Source organism: Calidris pugnax, unplaced genomic scaffold (genome assembly GCF_001431845.1).
Source record: "Calidris pugnax isolate Ruff unplaced genomic scaffold, ASM143184v1 scaffold95, whole genome shotgun sequence".
NCBI lineage: Eukaryota > Metazoa > Chordata > Aves > Charadriiformes > Scolopacidae > Calidris > Calidris pugnax.
Window position 1 is genome coordinate 13,825,324 of NW_015090885.1, and position 22,728 is coordinate 13,848,051.

General features: G+C 39.9%; 1 protein-coding gene across 2 annotated transcripts; it reads right to left on the minus strand.

Annotated features, from left to right (window-relative positions):
* TFG (TRK-fused gene) lies at positions 1–22,695 on the minus strand. 2 transcript variants are annotated; one of them, XM_014947302.1, is made up of 9 exons: positions 22,528–22,695; positions 19,623–19,703; positions 17,267–17,475; positions 11,099–11,182; positions 10,066–10,212; positions 8,372–8,539; positions 7,580–7,720; positions 3,158–3,247; positions 1–788 (listed from the first exon to the last, which is right to left on the minus strand). In XM_014947302.1, exons 3-9 carry the CDS (start codon positions 17,448–17,450, stop codon positions 403–405), a joined length of 1,200 nt encoding a protein of 399 aa, XP_014802788.1. In that variant the 5' UTR covers positions 17,451–17,475; positions 19,623–19,703; positions 22,528–22,695; the 3' UTR covers positions 1–402. The 2 variants fall into 2 exon arrangements, with proteins under 2 accessions (XP_014802788.1, XP_014802787.1); XM_014947301.1 differs by having other exon boundaries at positions 19,623–19,727.
* Between the last annotated feature and the right edge of the window lie 33 nt (positions 22,696–22,728).

Here is a 22,728-nt window from a genome sequence, read left to right on the forward strand (position 1 = left end):
ATAGATTCAGGGTTTTTATTAGTTTTCTGTGTGAGCATTACAATTTATGATACATCATATCTAGTTTTACCTCCAGAATGAACCTAATTTAGTACATCATCGTATTAGTAAAAACAAGCCTGATAAGTGGGCTACACTTCCAACTAGCATCTTCACGTCCTCCAAACAAGGCAAGCTAGAACGCCAATCACTTTGCGGACACTTAGGTAGTGTTTCCCAAAAAAATAACCCAGCCCCGAATTAAACTAGGAAGCGGATACAATTGAAAGCAGGAAAGATTCTTTCGGTCCTTCCCCTCCCCCCAGCAGAATTTAATCAACAGCTATAGTTTTGCCTCATTACCGTTTCGGGACCTCAATTAAAAAATATCCTGGAGTCTGTCGGGACGGACAGGACACCTCCTTACCGGTAGCCGGGTCCGGGCTGGGTGTAGCCCTGGGGGCCGAAGGGCGGCCGGTTGCGGGCGTAGGGGTTGGGCCCGCTGGGCGGGGGGGTGATGGTGCTGCCGGGGGTCGGGTTGAAGCCGGGCCGCGGCTGGAAGGTGCCGGGGGCGGCGGGGGAGGCGGGGGCGCCGCTGTAGGGAGCGGGCTGGGAGGCCTGAGTGGTGTAGGGCTGCGGGGGCGGGTAGTTCCCCCCCGCGAACTGCGGCGGCTGCTGCTGCTGGGCCGGCAGCTGCGGGGGCTGCCCGGGGAAGGCGGCGGCGGCGGGGGCCGGTGCGGGCGGCTGGCTGTAGGCCGGGAACTGCTGGGCTGCTTGCTGCGAGGGGGGCTGCTGCTGGCTGTAGCCGGCTGGAAAGGCAAAGAGAGAGGAGGGGTGAGGGGGGAAGAACCGAGGCCACCTGCAGAAACACCTCGGTTGTGGGCACAGAGCAGGCACACCAAGAACAACAGCGGATCTCAGCCCTGCCCGGCCTCGGGCATCAAACAGCTTTCCCCTAACTAGAAATTAAAAGAAAAATAAAAAATACATATAGTATTTTACCTTCACATGAAAAATAAAAAGGCAAACTGCAACCTTTTTCCCAAATAAAAACTAAAACCAAAACCGTCATGAAAGTAGCATCGGGGTTTAAATAAAGTCATACCTTTGGTTAAATCATAGGTGTTTTCAGTTCTTTAGGGTTAAATATGACAAAGTTGCGCAGAACAGAATACTCCAGGACAAAACTGCCATTTAAACACATCCCAAACTCGATTTTTTTCCTGTATCAAACCAGCTTCCAAAAGGAACTGCTCTTTTGAAGACTTTAAAATGACACAAAGTTCTTTTATGAAGAAATATATAGCTGCTTTTATCCATCAGTGAAACACACCTGCAGCTACTTGCAATGAAACCTCTCCAGTGACTGGAATCCTGTCAGCATTAAACACCAGACACACAAATTATTAGAAGTGCACAGCCCTAAACAGAAAGAGTAAGGATTGAAGAATGCACTGGAGTAAATTCTGAAACTCACCTTGGAGCCAGCGTCAAAATCTACCCATGAAACAAACCTTCGAAGGGTCCATTTTTACTACCATGAGTAAGTAACCAAACTGTTGCCTGGGAGACCTACTAGAGCAGGAGTGGATCCTGCTCTTGGGGGACATGGGTTTGAAAGGAGACAATACTCATGGGAACAGCAGCAAAACAAACAAACAACAAGTCCCATGAGTCAAGATCCTTAAAAGCTGCTGCCAAGAGATCCTCAAAAAAAAAAAAAAAAAGACTTTCTGAAAAATTGGGCTAATTGTGAAATAAGTAATGAGAAACAGAGCCTCAGATCAGTTTAGGTGGCGTTTCATTCTTACTTGAAGACGGCGTTGATGAGAGTGCAGAACTCACACTGCACTGCAGCCTTCACAGGAACTTCTCCAGTAAAATAATGGATTAGATGATGGTGGGATATAAGTAGAAAGCAGATAGAAACTCCTTCCCCCTCTCCCCCTCCTCAGTTTTTAAGCCTAAAGAAAGTCAGATAGACCCTTCTACTTCCAACAGGCTCATTACTTCTTCTGAAATTACGCTTCAGAAAGTCTGTCACTGTCTTCTAATTACAAATGTGGGGGTGAGAAATCTGCAGAGAACAAGACACCATTTAGAGACCCCAATCAACCCGCTCTCGCACAGCACACAGAAACAAGAGCTGAGGCAAAACCTTCCGTTCCAAGTTTTCTAGGGTTCTTATCCAAGATAAACACAGAATTTCTTCATAAACTCTGCAAGTGTTCTCATCTGTATCAAATTTGATGCACTCCCATTGTATATATTGCACACCAAAAAAAGAGGCCATACAGGCTCTATTCTGAGTCACTTAATGGTATGGGAGTCTTCTGTTTAAGTTTAAGGAAGATTGTTTAAAACAAGGAATGATAAATGCTTTGTATCATTTTCTAAGAGTATTCAACAACTTGCAATTTGTTATGGAATCTGCTGTTATAGGTTCATCCCTGTACTTTAGCTGGATTACAATCCCTATTCATTATTAGATGCCAGCTGCTTCTTAAAGTAAATAACCAAAATTTCTGAGTCAAGTTTATTTTGGGTATATGCAAAAGCCAGCTTTTCGTATTAGACTACACATAAACCACTGATGCACTAAGATGTTCCTCAGCTAAAAGTCTTCTGGCACCTTTACTTGAGGTAGCAGCAAAATCAACAACTGAAAAACAAAAATTATCACTTGAAAGTTTCTCTGAAATTACGGTATTTGTAATAGCTAAGGATTTACTAAATGACAACTATAAGCAGTGTTCACACCACTAAATGTTGTATATGGAAATCATTTTAGATGCAAGAAATAGGGGCCTCCAATACTTAAGGAAGCTAAATTGGGATGTTTTAGTCATTCACTTGCCAGAATGCCAAGCTGCACAAGTTAATCCTGAAGACTTCTCATACTTCAAAGTGATTCATTTTGCCTACCTTTCTAACAGTGCATTCTGCTGATTAATAACGAAGTCTGCTTTTAGTCACAATCAAGTAGGATTGAGATACCAGAACTCTATGTATCAAAAACATAAACAGCTACAGGTAATTTTTGAATCGTGCCAGTTCCCTTCAGAACCACAGGGATGAAGCACAGGCACCCTGACCTGCCCCACAGGCACGTTCAGGAACTGAAGTGCAGGGGTTCAGAGAGGTTCTGCAGCTAAACCACCATGTGAGAGCTGCTTACCTGGGTACTGCATGCTGTACTGCTGCTGAGGCTGAGCCTGTGGCTGCTGGGCAGGATAACCGGGCTGTTGGTACTGTTGATACATTTGACCTACGGATGAAAAACTTACTTAGTTGAAGCCCAGCGCCTTGGCTGTATCATAAACACACAGTCAATAACATCTTAGCATTTTTAAAATCACAGGAACAAACCCCCTCGCAACACGTAAAAACTTTTGCTAAAAAATCTGAACACAATCAAGTTTTGAGTACATTCTACCTAATTACCAACTGAAATCAATCTACAGATTTTAGCTTCTGAACCATGCTGTTCAGAAGACTAAATGATGTTTAACTCCAATGGAATAAATAGTTCTGATTTGGTATGTGGGGCTTACTATTTCACATTTTCAGAAGACGCTAAAGCCACGCACCTTAATTAGTGCTACTCTGGTGGGTAACAGAGCAGGAATTTTATTTAAGTGTCTTGATAACTGCTCCAGAGCTTACACTGTAAATTCAAGTACTTCAAAAGTTAAACATGTCTTCAGACTGTTTGTTTATATTATGTTTTTAAGACCATTTCTGTATTAGAGTACTGTAAGCAGAGTGGTACATTATTTATCCTGACCACATTTTCCAGAGAAGTCATCCATCTCTTAGTATCTGACTTGCTGTAAGCCAAGTTTTGTTAAAGAGACCCAGGGATATACACCCCAAAGCAAAACCAAAACCATACATTCTTAAGCTTGGGTATTCTAATTCAATGCTAATTTTTCCTAAATTCGCTGTTTCCAATTTCTTGGCAAGAACAGGCTGAATATTTGTTTATACTTAACCTATGGCCCTGTTTAGACTTTATGCTTCTGCTGTTTTTCAATTTAATAACAGGCACAGTCAAAGAACCCAGACAATTATCTGCCAAAACTAAAGCTTAGCTGAACTGGAGCAGACATGGAAACTTTACTATTATAAAGTGTTACTGTACTATTATTCATTCTGCAGAGATCAGCAGACTGTATAAATACAGTGTATCTTCTGAATTGTACAAGACAAAAGCTATTCGGCTCTGCTCCAAGTCCTTCCAGACCCCTGCACACTCTGCTTTAACACCACTCCTTATTTCTGCTTTTCTCTGCGGTACTTGCAGCTGAAAGCAACGGTATTTTACATTCACACTGAGGTGTTCAAAAATTTTATATCGGTGCAGTCTTTCAAAATATTATTTGGTATGCAATTATTGGGGGATGATGAGTGCCAAACACAAGGCTTGAAGAGAATTTAAGCCCGTTAGCTTGGTAAGTAAAAATTAGAAACTCAGAATGCTTGCTTTTGTTTCTTAAACCCCGTTGTTACAGGGAAGTTCTGGGAGAACAAGCAGGAGGCTGCCTACAGGCTAATGCAGAGACCACACTGGCACCTGCTGGAGACCCCAGGCAAAGGGATAGGAAAGAAACAGCATGGAGTTTTTCCAAAGCTGTCTTAAGAGAAGACTTTCTGTCTACACCAGGGTTGAAGTGTTAGTGAGGAACAAAGAGGTGCTCTAGTGCTGTTCATGAAAACATTCTTCATTTACAGCCAGGAACGCAGTCAAGGATCCTATGAGTCCTTACACATACAGTTTTCCCCCTCATTGGATTTTACTCTGAAAACAAGAGAGTTACAGCATCTATGTCTGGTTTTGTACTTAGTGCTTATTACAGTCAAGGATCTGCCAGCATTTACCATTGTTCCTGTGCACTGAAACAGCCATTTTAGCTTGAATCAGAGAAAAAAGGTATATAGTCACACAACATTCTCTTCTTGAGAAGATCATGAAGTGCTTACAAAAATGAACTTTTTTATCTATTTTAGAAAAGACTAAAAAAGTGTCCACATCCGTACAAAACTGGTTCCTGTGTGTATTCAAGCGACTGGATTTCGGGGTACAAAGCACAGGCACGCCACAGGAGACAGCACTATACTGGAACTTTTTTTGTTGTATTGATGTAATTCAAACCAGTGAATGCTTAAAACTTTATCAAGGAGGCAAGTCACTCCTTAGTATCTGCACGTAGAGGAAAGATTACTTGGTATTCACAAATAATGATAACTAATAACCAATTATAAACATCATAGCATCATTTATTGGCAAAGAATGCCATTAAATAATAATCCCTGATATGAATGATTGACACACAATTGGCATCACCATTTGACTTATATCCTCAAAATACATGGGAAGTGGGGTGGGGAAGCACAGTTTGGGGTGTTTTGCTTTTTTAAGAATTGAACTAATATTTCAAAACTAGTTTTAAAACTACTTTGTAACAAGGACATGCTCTGTACCAACAGGGCCATTTGTGTGAGCGAATGCTGTTGAAAACCTAACCATCAACACGTATCCAAAGTTCTGGCTGGGCCAGGGCCCTGCACAGGTTCTCAACTCAGCTGCACAAGTGCAGGAACGGAGAGCAGGACGGGACAGCATAGGTCCCCAAATTACCACTGAACTGAGTGCTACCAAACAATGACATATGGAAAGCTACTCCGTATTTCAAAGGAAAGTCCTGAACGCTTTGGATAAAAGCAAATTAGCTTATGAGAACAATTCAGGAGCTGGTAATCAGACATCTATTACCCAGGTTTGGTAAGAGATTGCCTTTACCATGTGCAGACAGGGACACCACAAGCACTCCCACTAGTATTTCTGATGAACAAAGTGCAATAATGAATTCTGACCTCCTCCCAAGAACTGACTCATCCTATTTTATCCATAGAGTGTAAAAAATATAATCAATACTTAACAAATTTCAGTGGTAACAATAAAAACTGCATAAACTACAGACCAAAGCCTTCATAATTAGTGCTGTTGTATTTTTATATGCAAAAAAAGGACTTGGGGAAAGGTACAGTACAGTTCAGTGTTTAAAAAAAAAAAAAACAAAAAAACAACTCCAACACCAAAAAACCCCGCTACACTTTCCGTGACCCAAGTTTAGAAAAATCATTATATCTACTCTGATACTCGGGAGAGAAGCTGTCTAGGCTCACGTAAAATGAGTTTTGCTGAAACAAGTACTTTTTACCACCCCTGCTATGAGCAGCCATTCAGGATTCCAACCAACTGCTGCTAGTGCTTTTAAGTGTTTCACTTTTTTGTTTCAGTTCTAGTTTACATCAACACTTAAAATCTCATGCCTTATTGTATTAGAGTAAAAAGGCCAAATTAATAAAATATAAGTTCAGTAGGCGAGAGTGTATTTTTTTTAATATTAAGCTTCCTAGCTGCTGAGAGAAAAACCTGAAGCAATTTTTTCCAAAATTCGTTCTACACATAAACGCCAAACAGTTATATCTTTAAGCTACAAAATTATCTCTTGCTGTTCCATTTATATCATTTGACTAATTCTTTAGGAAGTGAACAAAAAAAAAAAGCTGAAAGCAGCAAAACAAGCGTTTTACTGCAAGCTTCACTGCAACCAACAGCCTTCATGCCTACTTCAATATTACGCCTAACTACAAGTTCCTCAATCAAAATGTTACTGATGCCCTTCAGGCAAGATATTCCAAGTGACAGTGGATACTGTCATCACCCTTCAGTGATGCCTCTGACATTTACCTCAGCGTTATGTCACTATAGAAAGCAGCAGAGGGTTGTAAATTGTTTCTCACTAACAGAAAGACAACTTTATATTGTACTTTGTAAGGAGGCAGAGATACCAAAGTAAGTCATTACACAGAGTTTCATCCAGAACTATGCAGGTCCAAAGCCTCAGTGCTCTTAGAAAAATATCAACAGGAAAATGATGCCCAAATGTAGCAAACCTCTGAATACATGTTACTTGATTTCTAAAAATAAACGTAAAAGGACATAGTACAAAGGAATCTGAATATCAGAGTTCAGACCTTAAGCTTTAACGGAGACCCAAGTGAGGCTCTCAAGGGCTACACAGGAAAACTACAAAGCATGAGATAGTTCTGAGGTTTCACCTGATGAGCAGAGAGCTATATGTAGTAAAGAAGCAATGCAGTAATGGCTCCGTTTTGTTAGATAGAAATGAGTAAACATTTTTAATACATAGTAGACAAGCAAAAGAGCTGTTAGCTGAGTGAAAGCTTGACACAACACACAGGGTATGATATGAACTAACGTTTTCAGAGAGCTTTAAACTGCAGCATATAAAAATCTACCTTACAGCAAAACGAGCACAGAATAGAAGTAGAAAACAGTACTGTGAAAATCCTCCTCCTGTTGTATCACCTACTCTTATAAATAAAGCTACTGCTCCACCTACCGTTTCTGTACTGAACAGCATGTGAGGAAAAAAGCTTTTCTGCCTCGTGGCACAGATGAATTTGCAGTTTGGCATCAACTTTGGGCCGGCTAATTGGAAGTCTTAGCTACTGATCACTCAGACACACTTATCGATGTCTTAAGTAGTAGGAAAAACCTGCTGCTTACCTTCCACCTGACCAGTCTGTGGCTGTGCTCCAGGGTAGGGTGGCTGCTGTGCCTGAACACCAGGGGGATGGGCTGCAGAAGAGGAGGAAGCGATGCTGTCTGGTGTTCCCGATCGCTCTTCTGCAGGGGCACTGGGTGGTCCTAGACGAGCAAGAACAAAATAATAGTATGCAAAATGAACAGAGTTTGAATTTTAAAAGCCTAATACAAAACCATTCCCTTGCACAGTTTTTAACGTTTTTTCCAATTCTCCACAGATTTACATCTGAGAGTGTCATGCTAAAGCTAAATATATTTGCACATCTAAGCTTTCCTTCGAAAATATTGGGGGGGGAATTTTCCACCTGTCTCTAAATAACTCAAATTTCATCCTTTCAAAGAACCTGACTCATTTGTGGGATAAAAACCTGTGCGACAACATGGCTTTTCCACAGCTTCAAGCGTTAACCTTGCACATGTACACTGAAGACTTGCTATGTTTGGACAGAGTACACAGCTACGCACCTGTTCTTCCTCACCTAGAGCAAAGGTGCAAGGCTGTATGAAACTGTTCGAATGCACTTGTGTTTTACTGTGGCCTACATGGGCCCAGGCAACAAAGTGCAGTCACAGCATGTGACAGAAAACCACAGCATGTGACAAAAAAAGGAGTGCATAAAATTTGCATACCCGGACAGGATATGGCAGGCTTCAGTCTAAAAGCAATTGTCTGCTTTGATAATTCTGCAAATATTCTAGCTAGCACCCAAAGAGAGCAGGTTCTGTTTTCATTTTCATAACATGTATTCTTACCTGACACCTGATCATCTGTCAAGCCAAACGCTGACATGACATTCTTGCTGATTTCATCCTGGTTCTTTAGCGGATCAAATGCAGACATGGTTGCTGCTGTAACTTGAGTAGATGGCTTAACATTAGAGTCAGCAGCAGCAGGTTTTTCTTCCCTACCATCTACAGCATCTACAAAACAAAATGCCCAGTTATTAATTTTTGAGAACTGAAACACCATCATAAATATATATCATACTATAGCAAGTTTAAAATTGCATAGCTGTGGGGTTTTTTTAAATGTTTTAACTGTTGAAATGCTGATGTTAGGATAGCAGTGATGAATCAGTGATGTATCTGAAACTGTGATGAATCACAAAGCTTAGGTTTCATTGCACAATTACTTATAAATACAGTGCCACTGTGGATTATCAGCATCATGTATCACTTTGTCTAAAATCCAAAGGTACAAGGCTCCTGCTTCAACAAATTGTTCTGGTATGACTTGCCAACAGAGAATTCAAAATTAGGAAAGCTTACAGGGCAGGTTCCAGTTTACTATAGTGTTTCATCAACTGCAGGTTTTGTTTCATTCTATCCCCTTCTCCCTGAATTCTTTCTAAGTTTATAGGTGAAGTTTATCTCTTTGCAATTATACAACTAACACTGAATCACTCATAAACCCCCTACTGAGCAGAGTGCTGCATTTCCTCTTAGAAACAAACAAGCTAAAGGTTTGACTAGCTAGTTCTGTTTACACTCTAAGATCACCACCCTAACCTCCTTCCAAATGGTTTATAACCAGAATCCACAATAGTCCACTGGAATTAGTAACTCTTTATATTGTAGGAACTGGGGCTGGATTTTTTTTTTTTTTTAAACAAAACCAATAAAACTTTGTTTAAAACACAATGTAGTGTTTCCTAAAAGAGAGGCTGGAGTTCTCAGTTCACCTCTTTACTCAGAACACTGTAACTCCATGACTTCGTGTCACCATTTTCTGTGTCCAGCTTACCCAAAATCTGTAGCTAAGCACACAGAGGAATAGTTTGTACAGACTATTTTTATTTTTTCTTTACAGATCTAAACTAGGAGATCAATGCCTGAAAACTGGGAGAATAAGACTTCCTTCCCCCTTTTGCCCTCCCCCCATAATCCTTTCCCACTCCAACCTGCACCCTTGTGCTGCTTACCCTGAGACAGCTCTGATGCTGGTCTGAGCTCAAAATGTATGGATTCAATTTCTTAACCTGGCAAAAAAGTCGATATGATTTTTGCTGAATTTGCTTTTTACTGTTTTAGTGAATCAAACTTGCTTAGCGACATGACAAAATAAGCACCAGAGCTAGCCCAAAGTAAGCAGTGGGAGTGCTCAGATGGGAACAAGAACTCTTCAGCAACAACAAGCTATTAATTCAGCTCAAAGCCCTCTCAAAACATTGTTGCGACTCACAAGTGTTAGTTCTAGAGTTTTCATACCTTGTAACAGAACCTCAGACTTTGAAGTTTTATTTCTAAGTTAACTTAGTGCTTTGCTCCAGATAATTTGAATAAAAATTTTGCCTCTGAAATAACAGAAGCATTAAGAACTAAGTTCTGAACCATCAAGCAACAATTAAGAACGATCACAACCAGTATTCAAACCTCCATTTTTCACTTTGTTAAAACGCATACAACTCTGCACATCACACCAAACCATTCTTTGCCAGGCTGCCTACCACTTTCAGGCAGATTAGTGGAAAGCCCTGGTTCAGCTGGTGGTTCTAAACAGTCCAGTAAACGATTGACTTTATTGCGAAGTTCTATCAGCTCTCGACGCAGGTATTTCACCTGATTAGATTCTAGGGGTCTTGGTTGTCCATTCACTGCAAAACAGCAATTACATAAATTTAAGACCGTAGTAACATCTTGACATTCAGTTTAAAATTAAACTTTTACTTGCATGTAGCATCATCATCCTCTGGAGTTTGGAGTGACACAGTTTAGACAACACAAACTGAACTCATTCCAGAACCTATTGTTCCTTTAATACAATCTCAGTTCAGATTAACCCACAGTACTAAAACCGCAGAGCAAAGCCTGCCATAAAGTTTTGTGCTATTTACTCATTTCCATGAATATACCCTGAACAGTAAAAATATCATACTTGGTTGTGGAAAGCTCTCCCTTTAGAAACTACCTTTAGAATTAAGGCAGCATACACAACACTGCTGCAATTCATGAGTAAGGTCAGTGTTCAGGTTTAAGGTTGCTTGCTACTATGTGCTAATCTACCAATAGTAGATTGAAAATAAAGAGCTATTTTATACAAAGGCTGAAAGATGAATGTTAAAAATCTCTTCAACTCTAAGCAATTAATGTTATTTTTTAGCAGTGTACTAGTAACACTGCAAGTTTATCATCATCATAAATTTCTCCCGCATCCTGTGAATAACACACCAAAAACACTCAAGAGTGGAAGATAACAAGGAAAACAACATTTAGAGAACAGTTGAATACATGTATGTGTGTGTATGCCACATAGTTTAAACAATCTTATAACAAGAAATAGTCTGTTTCCACAAGTTCAGACATCACATGAAACATCAAGAGAGAAAACAAATATCACATATTAATTCAGTATTTTCAACTTACTGATTTTATTCTTCTGAGGTGGCCAATAAAGTTTTTAGTACCTTCCAGTGAAGCCCACTGCCTGAATAAACATTATTAAAAAAATTAAAAAAGATAAAGACAATCTTCTATACTTACCAAACAATGTCAGCTTAAGTATCCTACTGCATTGAATTGCAAAGGAAAGATCTGAGCTATCAAAAATTGTTATGAGATCTCCATCTGCAAAAAACACGGAAAAGTTAGATTAAAATCAAAGCCTATTAACTACTGAACTTTATGCTAGGGCAGAACTGTTAAGGGTACCATACCTCAGTATACGGAGGATGAGAAAACTGAAGATGTAGAATTAGTAAATAGATGTTTTTTTCTGTCATTACTGAGTAAAGCTTATATCCTTGTTTCCCTGATCTACAATCAAAGACATACCTGCTGACTTAAAAAGCATCTAAAATAACTTGGGTAGGAAGAATTATTTCTAGCATTAGGAATACTTCTCAAGAAAAATGAAGTTCTCAAAAACAGGTTGTTTTTTAAAATCATACCACAACAAAGGAACACAACACAAAAATACTTATTTTGGCATGAGTCCCTGTGCAGGGAAATTATGCACAGGAGGTGTGACAGACAAGCAACTGGTTCCAAAAGGGAGCCTTCTGACATTAGCCCTTTTAAAGTTCCATATAGCTCATCATTCCTTTGTATTTGCAGACAGGATGAAACATTAGAGCTAAGAGTTCATAAAGGCCAACACCAGAAGGAATTATGCTGCCAGTTAAGTTATATGCCCACTTCAAGTGGCTCCAAAACCGTACTGTTCATGAACAGACAGGAGAGTCACAATAGACAGCACAAGCCAACCCCAATTTAATTTTTAGAACCCAAACCATTCATACGAAAAAGGGAAAATTTTAAGTGACTAGAATGTCTTCTCAGGTTATACTTGGAACACTGAGGTACAAGACTGATTTTTCAACAAGTGAATGATAACAAAGTTCCTGTGCAAAAGTGAACGGTAAAAATATCTATCAGCCTTAACCCACAAATAGGAATGAAGATATAAAGATGTCACAGTTGTCAGAACAAAACTTTTCTCTCAAACCAGGAATTTGACATGGAGTCTCATCTCTTAGCCATTTATTTTTGTCTGGCAGATCTCAGAGGAACTCCCATCCCGACGCATCCTAATGAATCCGCACACTGCCATCAGACACAGAAGCTAGGTAAGACCTGTGTGGGATCCTTCATTCTTAAGACACAAACTGCTATGCATAAACCACTGAACACCTTTAAGCCTATCAATACCCAAGAGAGACACCGAGCTCCCATTAAGTCTGGTCTCTCACAATTTTTAACCTGGGGTCAAGACAATAGACAACCATGTAATATCTTGCTTGCTCAACAAGATCACAGGTGAAACAAGACTATTCTCTTTGGCAGGATGGATTTTCTGCTGTTTTAACTATTCAACAGATTATTAATATATTAATAGATTAAATGAAGCCAAATTAAGCAGTGAAAAGGAAAGGAAAGAGTGGGAACGCATTATCAGGAAAACATGTGCTAGCAGAGGAGAAGGGGAGGGATAGCAGGACAACTTCCTTCCAGAACCCCTTGATGATGAGGAATTGAGATGAGACACTCTAGTGAAGCTTCACTTTCAAAAGCAACAATGTTGGACAAACGACACACAGCTTGGAAAAAAGCTGACTCCAGTCTACCCAAAGTTCCTCCCTAGAACACTGTTACAAGGAGGCTTTATGGATGGACACAGAAACATGTTTTCAATTACAGATTGCTGCCTAAAAATTCCGAGGTATTCCTTATGCATTGGTGACATTAAGATCCAGCCCTACAATGTTATGGTTAAAAATTTCAAATAAATACTAATGCTTCAGTATGAATAGTCATAAAACACACAATGGCAAGTTGAAAAAAAAAGAGCCTCAAAATTTGAAGAGCTACATAATCTGATTTTGTCATACTCTGACTACAGGTAACATCTCTGCAATGGAAGCCTTTCTTAGTATTGTACTATTAAAACCACCTAACAATGCTCATCTGTCTTCAAAGAAGTTGCTTCCTAACAAAATAAGCTAGGAATCTTACTAACAAACTGATAACATATGAAATTATTTTCAAGTATTCCTGAAGGAAATATTGCTGTCTCCAAAGATTTTTTTGTATCCTATGTCCTGTTTGCACTTCCACAATCTCCAAGCAGATTGGTTGACATCAGTATCAGTCACGGATTCACAGAGTAGAGACTGGAAAGTCTCCAAGGATGGAGGCTCCAAAACCCCACCAAGCAACCTGCTCCAATGACACACTGCCCTCCTGGCCAAAACTCATGCTCAAGCTCTCAAACTGCAGTTCATGACTGCTGCCATCTGGTGCTACTGAGAAGAGTTGGGATTCAATGGTCTTTGCAATTCCCACTCAGTTTGCTGGAAGCTGCTATTAAGCTCTGCCCTCAGCCTCCTCTGCAACACGCTGAACAAGCCCATCTCCCTCAAATGTTCCCGGTAGACCACCTGCCCTGGGCCCCTCACCATCCTCACCACATCCTGCTGGACCCTCTCCAGTTTCTCTGAGCCTTTTTAGCCTGGGGTCCAGAGGGCAAAAATGAGCATGGGGTTCCCAGTGGGGCCTCACCAGTGCCAGGGGAGGTGGAGGGTGGGTGGGTGTGCAGTAAAGGTGTCCCTGTTTGCTACTATGATCCATAACAAGGCTTATAGAATCAGACACTAAACAAATAAGTTTCATAAAGTTAAACAGTCCCTTCTCTGTGGCAATAAAGTGTGGCTTTTTTACTTTCCACCAGCTTTTCAAGTATCCTTTCTTAAATGCTGATACCAAAAATCCACTAGTGCCTAACACAAAGCCCTTCTACTCCCTATTCTCCTGCTTACCTGACAAATTATTACTTGTCTTACCAGTGCACAACACTGACAGACCATCTTACGGTGCTTTTCTGTCATATCTGTCATATTCACTGCCTGAATAAAGGCGCATGTTTTGAACAGTTTATCCTGCATAGCCAAATGAAAATTTACAATACACACAGTTTACATGGATTAATGTCAAACAAAAGAATCCAGATCATTTCATCTTATTCTCCTTCACCTATTTTAACATTTATGTTGAGGCAGTTACAAAAAATGATTAAAGATTTGCTTTTAAATTGCTAGCAGAAAACACACCAAGTACAGAATCTTGTTAGAAGCATAAAGTCAGTTCTACGATTCATATCAACAGCCAGCCAAGTTACTACCCAGTAGCGTATATGCTAGAATTCACAAGGTATATGTATATGTCAAGCCATACAAAAAGTCAAAAAATTTAAGTATATTAGATTTATCAAACAAACTTTTCATTTTAAGGAATGTCAATGAAGCTTAATTCCTGTAATCATTATATAGAGAAGAATATAGTGTGTTAAATATTTTCTATTGAAGAGTAAAACAGACTTTATTTTCTCCAATTTTGTTATTTCAAGAGCTTATCTTTATGGTTTGACAAGGGGCATAGCTTTCAAGTCCTATGTAACCCTAAATACTCCCCTGTATGCCAGTTATAAATATTTGATTTAGTACAGGCTAATGACCCCCTTAAATTACCAATGGACTGGAAAGCATTTTAGCATTAATTCTGCATCATCATGATACCATCCAATTTTGATGGCATAAGAAGTTTGAAGAAATTGGAAATGTTTAAGACATTGGAAATCTGCCTCATCATCCTTGGTCCCATCAGCTATGTTTCCTTATCTACCAGCTCTATCTAGCCTTATATTTACCTTTTCTTTTTTCACCCTATTCAGTTTTGGAGAAAACAAAAACCAAGCCTGCCACGCAAAAATGTAGTTTTCCTTCAGTAAATGTACCCCTTCTTAAACCTAAAGGTAGATACACTACTGACTAGCACACCAAATTGACTACACACCCTATGAGTTAATAGCTCATTATTGGCTCTGACAAAAGACACCAACTTATACTGCAAGGTAATGAAGAACAAGAATGAAAAGGCATTCTCACATTTAGGCACTCTAGTTTTAATTTAAGCCTAACTTAAAAAAAAATACAGTAACTTTTCTATTATTGGCTCCTTAGGAACTTTAGCATATGGTGTAACTCAGTAAGTTGGTGTGCTTAAGATACATTTCTACTCTTCAATTCACATAAATTCACCATTGGCAGTCCTCATTGGTTTTGGGTTTGTATTTTTTTTTCAGACATTTGTTATTAATGCATATTCAAGAACCTTAAGCAGGACATGAAAATAATTTCACACCTAGTAGAGACATCTCCATAATTAAGAAGTTTGAAAGATGCCCATCTTGACTATAAAACCTACCCCACAAGGCAGTTACCAACTGAAACTTTTTTTTGCCTGATGCTTAATAAAAGTATCATGTAACTAAAGAATATGCTTCCGACTATCTTAGTCCACAAATCCAGACAGAAAGCTTGGGATTAAAAGTTTGCTAGCCTCTCCAAATAAGCATAGAATTTTGGGGGGGAAAAAAATTTAAAAAATTGTATTCACTTCAAGGATCATGACAGTTTGATGAAGCCCAAATATTTTGGAGAAATTTATAATAGAAAACCCCATATCCAGGCCTGAAGATCACTAGCTTCACATGTTACAGCAACAAGAAACAGAACCAGAAGGGGTAGATAACGCACTCTTCTCAATGCTCAAAAAGCACATGAATTCTGAGAGTTGCAGAAGTAGTAGAAATCCTTAGATGAACTTCATAAAAGATGAAGACAAGAATTCCTCCATGTTTGGATGGATAAATAACAAAATGGAAATAGGTAAAACATATATATTCTAATACTTCTAATGACTGAAACAGATTTTAAGAACATTCTCTTAGTTGAAACAAAGAATACCACAGTATTCATATGACAACCAAACTGAAGCCTAGTTCTACTAACTTGTTCCTTAATCATTTGCAGTTTCCTCTGATATTAACACTGTTCAAGTCTTCTTAGTAGTGTTCATCATTTAGGATAACGTATACAGAAATGTCATGTTACAGTGGAGAAGTACATTCTGAGACAGAAAAAGATAAATTAGGCCTCTAGGCTGTGAAATACAAAATGAATCCATAATTAGTCTCCATCCCATACCATTATCTTCTTCAAAAAGACAGAGGCACACAAAACCAGAGAACTATACTTAAAGAACAGGTGAACACAGAAAAGGGACTAGACACTTTAACCTAATGAAGAAGCATCCATCAATCCCCTTTCCCATTCCAGAAAGAAAACCAAAATTGTTTATGTGATAAGAGGAAAAACAAAACCATCACAAGTCCATTGAGCTTTCCCACTAGAGATCAAGACCCAAAATATTAGTCCCTCATTGCCTATCAATTTTGATGAGCTCAAAAGCTTCATGAACCTGAAAAAACTGTCTCAGGGTAATTCAAAGTGCAATTTTATTGCCTAGATGTAGGAACAAGTTATTTGACATTTTAGGTACCAGAGACAGTGCTAAAGCTTCCTAGTGCTATTAAGAAAAATGAAACTGAATGCTTCAGTAATGTAGCTCTTCTACTGTACACCAGCATAATTATCACACAGTCTTCAATCTGAATAAGAAACTTTGGATTTTATCAGTTCATTCTCAGTTTCGTTTTATGAATACCATCCTTCTCTCCCAAATTAAGTAACTTATCCATGTCCCACATTGACACGCAATGAAAAACCCTCAGAACCACAAGTCTCTTCGTACACATCTCGAACAAGGCCACATTCATTCTGTGGAAGCCATTCTTTCTTAAGGTTGCGTTTGTTTTGCACTAATGACTAAGATTTTCTTTGAAACAAACTATCTACAACCAATGCCAAACGCATTCAAATCGTCACATAGAAGAAAGATTACTTCTAATAAATATTTCAGGTTAAGTCAAGTTCTCATCTTTAATGACAGAGGAAAACTCCACCAAAATTCTTCGTTACAAGAATTACTACTACCTAAATCAAGTCTTCTAAGAGCTTGCCTTAAGTCAAGTTAAATGGTGGACAGCAGAGAAACTCGCAATAGCATGAGCTTCCTGCAACAGCCAGAAAAAAGAACTTTCAGACAGCTAGTATTTCTAGGAAAACTGGAGGAAATACTATGTTATACAGGATAATGACAAGAGATACAGTGTCTATTGTCAGATTCAAAGGATTTCACAGGAAATCACTTGCATTTGCAAACAAATTTGAAGAATATTGAAGAGGTGAATTTCACAGGTTGCGTTGTCCTTAGATAAATAGTATCAGAGCAATAGTAGTATGTAAACCTTACCTTCATCTTTATATTTTATTGTGACTTCATCATTGCTCAGAAGTTTTCCTCTAAAAACTCTTTGCATCATTAGCACCAGTTCATCATAGGTGATATCTTCATTATGAATAGGAATTCTCCTAATATCTTCCCCAAGCTGAGCTTTGATGATCAGCTTCCCACTTAAATCCAGCTGCCCATTCATGGTGGATTGCTTATCTCCTGCAGACCTGTTAACAACAAAACATTAAAAACATTGTAGAAAACTAAACTGTTATTTAGATGCATCTGATGACAGTTCTGAAGCTTTCTTTTAAAAAGCATTTCTGAATGCTTTTTGGAAAGCATTACTGTTGGGCTCTCTGGAGAGCTTCCTTTCTCAGACACCATCTATGATGCACTGATTTCTCAAACAATGAAGTTACAATACACTAACTGAGCTCGCGGGCAAAGAAGAACTCTGTAAGACCAGACACTTCAACTCAACAGTCACCACACTTTACAGTGCTCCGAATTTAAAAGTAAAGATTTTTAAAGCGTCAGACAGCTTTTAACTATGTGCAAGTCAGAAATTTCAAACTTTTTATTTTAAGATATAAACCGTAAAGTGTCATGGAAGAAAAGCTACAAAAGAACTAATATTCCTTAGATTTGCTTTTGAGATACATGTATACATCCCTCTCAGTGAAAGTGAAATTGTAGCAAATGCTCTCAGCCTTACGACATCATATTGGTTACATTATCACCTTATTAGATAATGTTTACATCCCCCATAATTATGATAACCAGCAAAGGACTTCTCCCCTCCAACCTCCCATTCAAGAAAAGACTGCCAGAACAAAATATCTTTGAAAGATTATAGGTGGTAAGGTGGTTTTATTAAGGGCATCAAGTTGAATCACGCATTATTTCATAAACAAATGGACAAATAAATGAAGAGCTGAACAGATATTATATGAATGATCAGAACACATTGAGAGTTTAACTCCAGAAAGTAAGATACAATAACTTTCCTTTTTTGAAATTTTGACTGAGATGTTTTAACCAAGATTTTAGATTTTTTAAAGCTGCTCAGTAGACCACACTTAGCTACTCATTAGGCTTAGAGCCACAGATTTGTTAGCAGTATACGTGGTCAGGACAGTCAGTTACCCTCAGTGCTTTAAGAGAGGTGGACAACTGCTCCAACTTAAAAGGAAGTGAAACAACCCCAGCCTGTGTCAAAGCAGTTCACAGCATATACTACACAGTTACATATTTAACACTTTAGAAGACAATTTAAAAATTACCACTTTGTATAAGGCACCTCTCTTGTTAAACAACAAAAAAAAATACACAAAGGCCTTATGTTTAAAAGTAAAACAGAAACTACAGAGAAGTTACTGAATGAACAAATAAAGAAAAAAACAGAAGATCTAGATAGCTAGTCAAATATCCCTTCTTTCTTCACTGTTTTGGACAGGACCAAAACAGTAGATCTGGAATGATGAGCAATTAAAGCAGCAGTTATCGTAAGATCTGAAGTACAAGTACTGGAGATCATAAAAGTAGGAAGCTCTGAACATCAAAATTGACATTTCCAAAGCCACATGCAGGCAACTATGCTGTTCGTTCTCTTGTGCAAAAAGAACTCTTGGTAGAGACATGCAGATATTTCTCCCTCACCTGTAAGGATGCTATAACACAGTGTTTTATGAAAAAACCAAATTTTGCCTTGGTCAGTCTATTTTTAAAGTACTACATTGAACATTACTTGTCTCCAACCAGAGAAACAAGACACTAAGCTAAAGCCTTTAATACATCATACCTTGATGCACTTAAATACATTTAACCCTACTGTTTGAAAGGCATTGTTCTGCATTAAAAAGATGCAGCACGATGCTATCTCTAGAGTGCAATTCAATTTCTGCTGGCTTTTGTTTGGGTTTTTTTTTTTTTTTTTTAAATTAACTTAATATAAAGCAAACATTTCATGCAAATCCCTTTGGTTAGCTCAATGATGTCCAAAAAAACCTACAAGCATCTACTGAACAAAACTCATTCTCCTAATCAGACATAAAAGGAGGTAGATGAATACAGTCTAACTGCAAAGAAAAAGGACCTGCAATTAACAGAGCCAGGCTGCTGCTGAGATATTATGATATAATATCATTAATGTTCACTGGCTCATTATTCATGTTCTGCAACACAGGAGTCTTGACTGTAGGTGCATAAACTCAGTCTAATTAACACTTCATTTAAGTTTGTTGTAAAAGCATGTGTTTTTGCGTAAGTTGTTTGTAGTTTTTTGTTTTGTTTTGTTTTTTTAATTAAAAGCATTAAAAAAATAAAATAGCATCCTTTGACCCCCTTCCCAAACACATACATTTAGCATTACCTTGTCTATCTTACTGATGTTGGATTATTGGGCAGATTTCCCACCTCACTTCAGGACAGAGTTAGGATAAGCCGCCATGCACTGTCAGTGACAGAAAACAGGAAGCTGCATCAGGAAAAAAAAAAACCAAGAAATATTTATTTGCAGTCACACGCCCTTACTTCACATCAATCTTTCACTTTAAACCATCTTAATGAACATACTCAAGTAAAACAAGTCACTGTTTTATCCATAACGTAAAACCAGATTTACACTGTTGAGTATTGTAGAATTTGAAGTTCAAGTAAACCAGATCTTGAATAAGATTTTTCATTTATAGAAGTAGTTTATTTTTTTAAGTTTTGTAACTGCATGTAGGAATTCCTGACAGTAATGTGCTCCCTTCCAGGATGGTGATCTTCCTCAGCAGTCTCAAAACATTTACTTGTATGGCCTCCACCTTAAAATCCCAGATTAAGTTAAAGAAAATAAACTTTGATTTTGTAGTATAAAAACCTAGAAGTCCATTTCTCAGCTTAAGGCTGAAGCCTCTGTGTCATTAATTAGTGCATCTTCAAGGGCAGACTGCACAGCATTAGGACAGACTACCAAGAGGAAAGGAGTAGTAATGCCACTTTCCCACAGGAAGAGCTGTCAAACTGGGCAAGGAAGAGGAAACGCAGTCAAAAATACACAACCACTTAAAAATACAATCTGCCCTCAATTCAGCTCAAGATTGCACTTTTCCTGCTGGAAAGCCTATGTGATGAGCTGCCCAAAGTTCACGGAGTCCACCAGTTTATTACATAAGTGCTTAATGCCCAGAGCTACAAGACCATGATTTAATATACAGACCAGTCCAGTGGAGACTACAGCTGTGCTCCTCCCTCCCACCCAATAGGTGCACCCTTCTTGGCACCCTTCTCACACACACACAAAGTCAAACATCCACGATCTGATTTTTTTAGATGATTCACTGCTAACCAGAGAGAAAAAGTAGGTTCCTCACATCCACATGAAATTGGGCTTCCCAACTCTCCTCTTTAAACTCAACTAATAGTAAACGGGAACAAACAGGCACAAGACATACAGGACAGAAGCAGAGAACAAACAAATCACACAAAGCCTCTCTCTGGTTCTCAAAGGCTGGCAGCTGCTCCCCTCATGCTGGGTATGAAATGTTCATCTTTAAAAAGGGCTGTACTCACTCCTGACAGGGAGAGGATAAGACTATTGTGACATACTAAGAGACTACTTCTATGATTCCTCACTCACATTTTATGAAATGAGTAATGCATGAAGACGCTGCCCTCTTTCACCCTGATCTTGCTACAGCTCCAGGTTATTGCAGTGGACAAATACGGGATACAGATAATGCATCTAAAAGTGGTTTACCTTAGAGAGTTCATTTTAGCTACCAGGCAATGTTTTTGCTTCTTTAGCATTACAGTGTACACTACTTAGAAACTGACAACAGTAAGAACTGAACCTCATCTATAATTCCCAGAGATACACATTTTGGTGGACACACCTGAGCTCCTGCGGCCTTTCAACAGATTGAATGCATCATTTGTATTTTCATGCAGGGTAACCAGCTACTGTGATGTACTTCAGAACTATAGTATCCTATTTACCAATATTACTCCCAGAAATCCACTGTGTATATATATCAATGATTACAAAAGGTAACAGGAAAGCATTTAAATGAACTTTTTTGTCCAGCTGTTCTCAATTCTGCTTGAAAGCGTCCAGGTTTTAAGAGACAGACTCTAAACATTGCAACTGCTTGCAACTGTTACAGACAACTATGTGAAATGTTCTAATTATTGAATTACACAGCATTCAACCTTCTCTCACTGTGACACAGCTGAGCAGATGACTCCCTTGAGAAAGTTCTTCAGAGAAGACCTCCAGAATGCACACTAATGAGCTTTTTAACAGAACCCATCACAGTATCTACTTTCTTGAGGGGAAAAAAAAACAACCAAACAAAAAACATTAATGTCTTGCTGTTTAAGACAGCCTATTTTTCATGAGAATCACATTGGCATCTTTCTAACCCTCCTCGCGTACCGCATGCATTTTGGAGTACACATTTTTTCCTGCCCTCTCAGCTCACTTTCTATTCACATCATGCACCAATCTAAACGGTGCATGTGGCCAGTGACTGTCCAATCTAAGCCGATCACTCCAGGACCCCTTACTGAAGCCATGATGTCATAACCATGTTGGATTTCACTCCCTTTTTTGCATTGCAACAGAGAAAACCAGCCTTGCCTGAGCAAAGGCAGAACGGGCATTCCTGCTTTGCTTTTTCCTCCGTCAAAACAAGGGACAAGGAACAACTGGGCGAAGCACAGAGAAACAGGGCCCAAGCAACGCTGCCTCCCGAACCTCCCTCGAGGGAACCATGAGTTTTCCCAAGAGAGCTGGGAGGTTGGTTGGGAGGGAGGGGAACAGAAAGGAGAAGAGCTCTATCCGTTTTTTCTCCAGTTCTGATCGGGGCAGGCCCGACCCAGTGGGAACAGAAATCAGAGCCACTGCCTGCCGGGAAACGAGAAGCCTGCGGTTCCCCTGGCTCCCAAGGGGACAGAGGCTTGGTGAGCAAGGAAGCACCCCTCTTGTGAGGGAAGGAAAGGGAAGAAAGAGGTAGGGAAGGAGAGAGAGAGGCCTCTGCCAGCCCTCACCCCCGATCCCCCAGTCCGAGGCCGGGGGATGGCGTCGGCCTCCCTCAGGCGCGGCCGGGGGGGATGCGAAGGGTCTCCCAGCCTCTCCGCCAGGGGCCAAGTCGCCCCAGCAACCGGTGAGCGAGGGGGGGCTCACCCCCTGCCCTCAGCCGCCCCTCCCGCCGCCTTCACACAGGCGGCAAAGGCTGCCCCCCGGCATCGGCGCGGCGCAGGGAGGGCGAGCAGCCCCGCTCTCTTACTCTGTCTCCTCCGCGGTCCCGCCGAGTGGAGGCCCCCTCCTCGCCCGGGCACCGCCGCCGCCACCACCACCCGTACGTGGCAGTGGAAAGAAGGGGCCGGAGCGACGGCCGCCCAACCGCCGGGCCTGCGCCAGCCGCCCGCATGCGCACTGCCCGGGTCGGCCAGGCCAGCGCCGCAGTGCGCACGCTCCGCCCCGCTGC

Excerpts from the sequence above, each read along its gene's own strand:
- TFG (XM_014947302.1), bottom strand. The coding sequence starts at position 17,450 with ATGAATGGGCAGCTGGATTTAAGTGGGAAGCTGATCATCAAAGCTCAG. Across the intron at positions 10,213-11,098 it reads ACTTAAGCTGACATTGTTTG|TGAATGGACAACCAAGACCC; the intron begins GTAAGTATAGAA and ends GCTGTTTTGCAG. Across the intron at positions 789-3,157 it reads GTACAGCATGCAGTACCCAG|CCGGCTACAGCCAGCAGCAG; the intron begins GTAAGCAGCTCT and ends TTGCCTTTCCAG.